The following is a 9,557-nucleotide window of genomic DNA, read 5'->3' as shown; positions in this document are numbered from 1 at the left end:
CCACATCCCTCCTGAAGTGCGGCACCCAGAACTGGACGCAGTACTCCAACTGTGGCCTGACCAGTGTCACACAGAGGGAGAGGATCACCTCCTTGGACCTGCTTGTGATGCATCTGTGGATGCATGATAAGGTAGTTAGCTTTCCTGACTGCGTCCTTACATTGGCAGCCCATGTTCAAGTTGGAGTCAATAGTGACTCCAAGATCCTTTTCTGCCTCTGCACTGACAAAAAGGGAGTTCCCCAGCCTGTAGGTATGCTGCTGGTTCTTCCTCCCCAGGTGCAGTACCTTGCGCTTGTCAGTGTTGAAACCCATCCTGTTCTCATGCACCCACCCCTGTAAGCTGTCTAGATCTAGTTGCAGCCTGTCCCTCTCTAGCGTGCCCACTTGTCCCCACATCTTAGTGTCATCTGTGAATTTGAACAAGGTGCTTTTCACCCCCTTGTCCAAGTCGCTGGTGAAGATGGTGAACAGTGCCGGCCCGAGGACCGAGCCCTGCAGAACCCCACTGCCCACATCCCTCCAGGTCAAAAATGACCCATCCACCACCACTCTCTGGGTGTGGCCCTCCAGCCAATTTGTGACCCATCTGACCGTGTAGGCATCGACACCACAGTTGCTTAATTTTTTTAATGAGAATGGGGTGAGAGACAGTGTCGAAGGCCTTCCTAAAATCCAGAAAGACTATGTCCACTGCGACACCTGCATCCAAGGCTTTTGTGACCTGGTCGTAGAAGGCCACCAGGTTGGTTAACAGGACTTGCCTCTAATGAACCCATGTTGGTTGCCCCTAAGCATAATCTCCTCTGATGGTCCCTTGCAGATGTGCTCCTGGATAATTTTCTAAAAGAACTTCCCCAGGACCAAGGTAAGACTAACAGACCTATAGTTTCCTGGGTCCTCCTTCCTCCCTTTTTTGAAAATGGGGACCACAATGGCCCTTTTCAAGTCCTCCGGCACCACACCAGAGCACAACGAGTGCTTGTAAAGCTGTGCCAGGGGTCCTGCGGTGACCTCTGCTAATTCCCTCAGCACTCTGGGGTGGAGATCGTCAGGACCAGCTGATTTAAATACATCCAGTCCCTCCAGAAGTTCCCTGACTAGGTCCTCACTGACCCTGGGCCTGACTGCGCCTCCCCAAGGTCTGTCGGGGATCCCTGTGGGGGGATGACCCGGTCCCTGCTCAGAAAAATGGAAGCAAAGAAATTGTTAAAAAGGTTAACTTTGTTGTCTGGTGCGACCACCAGATTTTCTAGTGTGTCCTGCAGAGGCCCCATGTTACCCGGTACCTATTTTTACCTGCTATGTATTTAAATAAATCCTTCTTGTTATCTTTGATCCGGGTCGCTAGTCCCAGTTCCGTCTCTGCCTTAGCCTTCCTAACAGCCCTCCTACAATCTCGAGCAATGAAGGCATAATCGTCCTTGGTGATGGCCCCTCCCTTCCATTGGGTGTACACCTCCTTTTTAGCTTTGAGACATTCCTGGATGCTTTTGGTGAGCCATGGGGGCTTTTGAGCACTCTTGCCCCTTTGATCGGCATTGGGATTGTCACCCTTTGGGCTTGGAAGATCGTCTCCTTAAAGAACAACCACTCTTCCTGGACTCCCAACTCCCCTCCACTCCGGGACCTCAGTGCCTCCCCAACTAGTCTCCGTACCTAATTGAAATCCGCCCTCCTGAAGTCCAGAGCTGCTGCCTTGCTGCAGCCCTTTGACACCCTGTGCTGGATGGTGAATTCCAGTAGGCAATGATCGCTATTGCCCAGGTGGTCGAGAACCCATAGCCCCCTCACCAGGTCGTCGCCCGTGGCCAGGACCAGGTCCAACAAGGCATTTCCCCTGGTGGGACTCTGCACCTCCTGGGTTAGATGGAGGTCCTGTAACTCGGCTAGGAACCTACGTGGGTGGTCAGAGCTGGCTGACTGCTCTTCCCAGCAGATGTCTGGATAGTTTAGGTCACCCATGATGACCACGTCTCTTAACTGCCTCTGCGAGTTGACCTGAGAATTCCCGGTCCAGCTCTTCCCTCTGGTTGGGTGGCCTGTAGTAGACCCCCCCACCATTAAGTCCCTTTACCCCCCGATCCCCTTGTATTCTGACCCAGAGCACTTCAGTCTGCCCCTACTCTGACCCAGTGCTGTTTCTTCAGTACGCTGATGATTATGCTGGCGCTGTACATACAGAGGAGGACCTACAAATGGCTCTTAACTGCTTCTCTCAAGCATAGCAGTGGCTAGGAATGACCCTTAACATTGAAAATACCAAGGTGCTTCACCAGCCTGCTCCAAGCCAGTCAACTCCCCCCACAAAGATCCTCATTGACAGACAGGAGCTGGAGAATGTTGAACACTTTGCATCCTTCTGCAGCTATCTCTCAAACAAGGCCAACATCCACAAGGAGATCCCATATAGGATCCGATGCTTCAGCTCTGCCTTCGGAAGATTGAATCATCATGTGTTCAATGATCATGACATCAGGACTTGAACAAAACTCCTACTATATGGTAATCCCAACTCTTCTCTATGGTATGAAGCTTGGGTTACCTACAGAGACCCCCTGAAAACCTGGAACACCATCACCAGCGCTACCTCCAGAAGATCCTTGGCATATAGTGGGAGGACTGTCACATGCATACATGAAGACACTGGTATTTTACCACCATCAGTATGGAATAACTAATTATTCAACTTCAGCTGTGGTGGACAGGTCACTGTGGCCATGTGTAGATGAAACAAGAGGTGTATGTGCACAACACTTTAAAGCAGGCTAAATGTTTTTGCACCACTTTAATGGTGTCAAAGTTTGCATGCCTTGGCGGCATGTTGCGCAATAATTCCAGCCACTGTAGGAAATTCGGCGGTGTAATGTGTCTTAAATGACTTGGGGTGCAGCAAACTAAAACTCCTTCACGGAGTTTTAGTTTGCTGCCCCTACAGCTGCAGAGTGAAGCACTGGGCTCTGTGCAGCTCCATGGCTCTGCAGGCAGCCTGACAGCAGCCCAGGAAACCAGCTATGCCCAAGAAAAGTGGTGAGCCTGATCTTGCCCCCCAGAACCTGCCTGCCTGCCTGAGCTGCACGGGGACCCAGTGCTTCCCTCTGTGGCTGTGGTGCCCCCTGGAAATGCCTGACCCGGGTGCCTGTGGGTGGGTCCCATCTGGGGTTGGGGTGGGGGGGCACCATGGAGGGAAGCACCAGCCCCGCCTGGCCCCCACAGCCCAGGGATTGATCTGCTTGCTAGCAGCTCACCCTCCCCTCCCCGCCAGACAGGCAGGTAAGTCAGCAGAGTGTATGCACAACACGGGTGTTTAATCAGCCCTAAATTGAAGCGGTGTTTTTTAAAACCCACTGCTTCAATTTAGGGCCCCCGTTTCATCTACACATGCACTGTTTGTGCATGCCTGATGTATGCATACCAAAACAACTGCTATACTCCCAACTCAGCCAAGGACAAAGGACATGTTGGGGGCTAGAGGAAATGCTTCAAGGACACCCTCAAGGTGAACATTAACAAGTGTGGTACTGACGCCAGAAACTGGGAAAAACTAGCCTTGGACAGGGCTACATGGCGATACCTTGTGAGAGAAGGTACATCTCACTTTGAAGAAAACCATCTTACCCTGGAGGCAGAAAAATTATAGAAATTGAAGGAAAGGAAACAAGACTGAGAAATTTGTGGTTTGACCTTCCCTTTAAGCACCCCTATAGCGTTTGCCAGAGAGTCTGCAGCTCTAGGATTGGCCTTCCTAGGCATCAGTGGATTTATTTACAGCCCATTACTTAATATATGGAAATGATCATCCTCAACTGTGAAGGATTGCTGATGACAATGACGATTGTGAAGTAGGTGGATAATCTAGACCTATCAGTAGGGAACTGATTAGATGATTTAAATTCTTTTAAATGTCTAAGTTGTGTTCCTTTATATTAGCTAGGTCTTAACATTTGGTTCATTTTTCCTCAAGAATTAAATTTGATTTTAATTAAGCATCACATTTTAATATAGCTTTACCTTAGACAAATGGGGATTAGAATGTTAGAACACGTTAGAAAAATGGGATGATTGTGTTCCTTCCATTCTGTTGAAAGCACAAGAAAGTGGGCCAAATACATACATAGTGTATGTGGCTTTTTCTCCCTTGCAGCTAAATGGATTTGGTCTTACTATGTAAAGAGTGTTTGTAGCTGGTATCTGGAAGAGACTTTCCATTTCAGGATTTTTTGTTTATGTTCACATACAGTTTATTAAAAGAATGACTCCAAAGGCAATACTGAATTCTGTACCACAGTTCAATTACTAATATGATTATTTTACATAAATTTCATTATGCTCAACATAACAACATTGAATTTAACGTACTGTAAATATGACATACTATAAAACATAGATCATCGAAACCTTAAACTGGTACTAAATACCTTCCTCTACTGACCTTTGCCATGCTGAAATTTCTGTTGCAGGTTCACCTGGCTTTGCAGCCAAGTTCACACCAGCCTGGTGACACATTTCCAAGGCCAAATTGTTGCAGATTTTGACAGAGAGTTCCGATGTTTGTATGCAGAATCCATGCCTGTGACTTGCTTCTCTGTCCCTGACACTGGAATCCACACTTCTTCTCACAGTACCTCCTGGAATGTCCAATCTCTCTTAAAACCTACTCAAATGAATGAAACTGAAAATTCCAGCCCCTCAAGTAGCCTCTCAAATGCAAGCATCACAACCATAAAGTTGTCTCCTTTTCTGCAGAGATTCACATACAATGAATGTCAGGAAAAGCAAAATCTGGTTCCTGGTTTCATTAGTGAAAAAAGAAAAGAAGCTATGATACCTGGTAGCCCCAAATTGGATTGGAAACCATCGGACACTACTCACAGCATTTCAGCTGACCTCACATCTATGCTATATAATAAGACTCATCTCATGACAGGTAGGGCACCCTTGCAATTGGACTCTCCCCCCATATTAAGTTTTTATGAATATAGTCATCCACAAAATGAGACACTGGGTACAACTAACATTGACCAGTTGTGCCATGACTCTGCTATAAGACACAGACTGAATTCAAGACTACTCCCTGAGAATTTTGTTACAGACAGAGCAATTGCTAAGGAGAAAGGGCCCAATGCTGTTTCCAATGCTCTGTCAGTAGAAAACAGCATCAACATGCAAAAGGATGAGAAAAGACAGACTCTTGGTCACAGTAAACTTGATCTAATTATCCAGTACAACCAGTTAAAAAGAGAAAAGATGGCTACAGTTCCAGACTCTGTTAGACTTGATGATGTGCCAATACAAAACGACAGCAAAATAATCAAGGATGACAAAAGAATGACTCTTGGACACAGTAAGCTAGATCTGATCACCAAATATAACAAATTAAAATCAAAGAAAATAGGTAGTCGATTTGGGTTTTAAACTTTTTTGTGGCCCTTGCAACGTTGGCTGATCTCATTTACATGGTGACAAACACATACTTTTCTCTGGTTGTTTTTTCTCATGGCACTTTGAAATCAAATTCAAAACACAGTTGCCAAGTCCTTAATTATATTTGATGTAAAAGGAAGCCTGATGCCAGTTCTTAATTTCTTATATTTAGAGAGGTCAGATTTTACTGAAAGTGTATGAAAAGGGCCAGCAACTAGTATTAGAATGTTGGTCACAAGATCACTTTGTGAGTGACAAGATGAAAAAATGTAGACTTCTTTTACTCCTTATAAAAAGGACTACTGTCCCCCAAACTTTATTTTAAAAAAATAATTTGAAGCTACTCTGTATATTTCTTTAACTGATTCTGTTTGGTGACTAACTAAGCTTCTTGTTATATCTAGAGAAGTGTTATATAGGAATTCCTTATCAACTTGCTGAAAACAATGGGGAAAGTCATATTGCACACTACATAAAAAAATAAAACTTACAACTGAAAACATCAGCATCCAGTCATGTGTGAATGCATGTATTAGAGAAATGGGGAACTAAAGGAGTAAATATGTGAGCATGTATGAACATCTTTGTGTTCTGCCATCTTATTTCCTGCTGTTACATGCTCTAGTTTCTAGTGGAAATAATTCAGTGCTACAATGCTGTGCAAGGGAGCTAGGTTCTGAAAGAATTTCCAGCACATAGTGGTTTCAAAACAGCTACAGCTGCATACTCTATAGAAGAGTCACAACTTATGACTTTCCACATGATGATTCTTGTGGTTCATTGTATTAAGATATGGTGTGCCTTGGATTAGGAATTGAAAAAGAACACTTGAGCCATGTCCTATTATTTTTTAAATGAAGCCAATAACTACAGGGTGGAGAGAAGAGGTATGGCTTGCTGCTTCTACCTTCTCTCCAGTCCCAGGAGCAGGTTTGTTGCTGTATCCAGCTGGCTGCCAGCTGCATCACAGCGAAGGGGTAGGACAGTAAGCCTGGGTGCTCAAATATCTGCTGCCTGTCAGGCTGTGGGGCCTCCCGCAGAGAAGGAAAGCATGACTGGCTCTGAGAGAGCTGAGAGCAGCACTTAAAATGGTATGGTTCCTCTCCCCAACTCCCCCACAGGAACAAAAGCACTGAGAACCAACAAGTTACAACTCCTTGATTCTGTGCCCCATTCAGACAAAAGTTAATACTACCAGGCTCCTGCCCTAACTGGCAAGAGTTGCCTTGGACCAATACCTGAATTAGGGATTCAGTAAGCCACCGGTCACCAGTCTGCAGCGAGTTGCCAGGAAAGAAAGAAATATATTCACCGGTCCACAGCGAGTTGCCAGGAAAGAAAGAAATATATTTTCAGAAGCATAACATTGGTATGTCATAGTGCCACAGTTCATATGTTCCAACACTCCAGGTGACGTCACACCGTGCGAGGTGAGGAAATAGAAAGAAACAGCCGGTCACGCATTTGTGTAGCGCTGTTACACGCAGTTGCTACCACCGGCTGAACTGGGCACCGGTCCCTGGCCCACTGGAAAAAAAATTGCCGGTCTGCCACATCAGATAGTTTGAGAAGCACTGGTATAGAGCACTCTCCAGGAGTGGATCTGGGGTCAGGGGTGCAACAAATGTACTGCTCCCCTGCCTTCAGTGTGGCATGCTGTGGGAGCAACCGCTGAACACATTTTCAGTTCCTGAAGTAAGAATTTCCCCCTCCTTTCCCCTCCATTCTCAACCACATCCCCTCTCCTCCCTTTCCCTCCACCTTCTCTTCGCACTGCTGCTGTCTCCATCTGTCCCAGGGTCAGAGGGAACTCCAAAGCTGCTCCTACCTGCTCAGCCCAGCTGGGCTCAGCCCGAGACAGCAGCAGCAAGTGGGCCCCTCAGCTCTCTGCAGTTCCCCCTCAGTGTTCCCTGACAGCCCAGGAACAGGCACTGTGGAAAGGAACTTGCCTACTATTGCTGCTGTCCCTGGCTGACCCCAGTTCTGGGTACAACTGGGTAGGAGGGGCTCTGACAGCCTCCCTGGGGCAGCTGGGGACAGTGGCAGCAGCAACAGTAGATAAGGAAGGGAGGGGAGGAACATGAGCCAAGCACTGAGTGGAATGGGGAGGAGAGATTCTTACCTGCTTGAGGGATATTAAAACATTTCCCATTGCTGATCATGCAGCCTGGTCTACCTGCCTTGGTGTTTGGGAGAGTGGTGGGGTGCCGGGGTGACACATGGGGAAGGCGGAGATGGAGGAGACTGGGAGCCTGGGTGCACCCTCCTGTGCATGACAGGTCATTACTGCCACATCCCTGTTTCTGGATGGGAGACCACCTGAGTCCGCCCATGGCACCCTCTCTCCAACCCTTGACATGCCCCCGCCCCCAGAACTGCAAGGCAGTGTAGAAGCTGACCGCTGAGTAAGCATCACAGAAGGAAACAATTGTATGCCATTAGGGATGGATTATAGCCTCTTAATCTTTTTGGTTCACAGGCACCGCTGTTCTTATGAGTGGTGTGAAGGTTTCCTGGTTACAGAACAATGACAACTTTATAGAAATATACTATTATAGCAGGGACTAGGGAATAAGTCTAGGCTCTAAGCAGTTTCTTGTCCTGCAGCATTTTACTTCTGTTTAGAACTAACCTCAACAGTAGTGCATGCCTGTAAGGTATGGAAGAAATGCAAAACTCTAGAACTCAGAGTTCAGAGATTATACCTTTTATTAGACCAACTAAGAAATCACAAGAAAATTATCTTTTGCTGAAAGCTTTTGGGCACATGCCCTTCCTCAGACTCAGGGAAAATTAAAGATGATAAAAAGTCCCCATAGGCAGAAAATAAACTTCATTTTTGCACAGAGGGAGCTGAAGATGCAAGCCTGTCCCTCTGGGTCCATGAGAGTCTTTGTGAGGAATCCTGCCTTATTTGCACATCAAAGAGCAACTCACAAAAACACTCTCATGGACCCATAAAACTCTGGTTAAATTTGAAGGCACCATGGGCCCAATCCTATTCCACCTGTTAGGCACATACATGGACTTAGGTATCCAAGTTTGATTCTGTTCCTTCCTGCTTGAATCCCTGAAAAAATGTTAATGCACCTATTTTGTAGCACACCATCATCTTAGCCTTAGGACTGTCATAAGAAAAAAACCACCCAAGAAGGAGAAAGAATGACCTGCCTTTTGCATTAAATGTTTTTTGAGGACTCAAACAGGGTGGAATAGGATCACACTTGGGTGCCCAATTTAACTTGGGTGCCTGGTGGATAGAATAGGACTTGGATTTCCATTTTTGTTGCACTTTTTACCTCTCTCCAGCCCACTCCCTCCAGCAACTCCTGACACATGGCATTCAGGATCTCCAGTCTCCTTGCTTGTTTCCTTCTTCCATGGAGAGCTCAAAGGATTGCATCTCTCAGATGGAACAGACACCTGGACTATGCCCACTCCTCCAAGGAGATCTTGAGGGGCTCACTGACTGCTGCCTAGTAGCTTGGTGTCACCATGACTGTCAGAGAGGACAAGGGAAACAGGTGCACAGGCACCAGGGTACAGGGAGACTGATTATAAGAAAATCCATTTTAATGACCATCCAGTGCAATGAAAGTTCCAGTAGTTTTGAAACCCCAGCAGCTGGTTTATACATAGCTCTAAGTGGGTCTGGGTAGGATTAAATCCACTACTGTACTTCGAAAGATTCTACTACTGTGAATGCCTTTTCCTGTCCTAGTAGGCGCCTACCGCCCCTGGTTACAGCAGACAAACCATCTTTACAGGTCCCTGCTGCATCCCCAGGGGCCAGCTGGTCCTGGCAGCTCCTGCTCTGCAATAATGGTCTCAGCCTGGGTGAAAGCTAGAGCAGCTGGATGAAACCGCGGGATTGCCGCGCAGAGGCGCCGGCCGGGCCTGACAAACCGGGAGCTGGCGGACTCCTGGCGCAGCCACAAGCTGGGCGTCCCGGCAGGCAGCCCCCGCTGCAAGGCCGCTCCTCGCGGCTGGACCTGGGCGGCTCGGCCCCGTGCTGAGGGGCTGCAGGCGGGGCTGGGCCGGTGCCCCCGCACCACGGTCTTCCTTCACTCGGACACTGAGGCACAAACAGCACTTGGCTGCAGTGACATAAACGCCTGCGGGCGCGGGGCGGCG

General features: G+C 47.5%; 1 protein-coding gene across 1 annotated transcript; it reads left to right on the top strand.

The window, feature by feature from the left end:
• Positions 1 to 4,457: 4,457 nt before the first annotated feature.
• Positions 4,458 to 5,948, top strand: LOC112551982 (protein FAM83C-like; the record flags this gene model as incomplete). The annotated part of the gene is made up of 1 exon (XM_025216076.1): positions 4,458 to 5,948. A coding segment is annotated over one exon (957 nt), but the record flags the coding sequence as incomplete, so codon positions are not given.
• Between the last annotated feature and the right edge of the window lie 3,609 nt (positions 5,949 to 9,557).

This window comes from Alligator sinensis, unplaced genomic scaffold (genome assembly GCF_000455745.1).
Source record: "Alligator sinensis unplaced genomic scaffold, ASM45574v1 scaffold398_1, whole genome shotgun sequence".
Lineage (NCBI taxonomy): Eukaryota > Metazoa > Chordata > Crocodylia > Alligatoridae > Alligator > Alligator sinensis.
The sequence above is the reverse complement of the archived record's forward strand: the minus strand, read 5'-3'. Positions and strand labels throughout refer to the sequence as shown.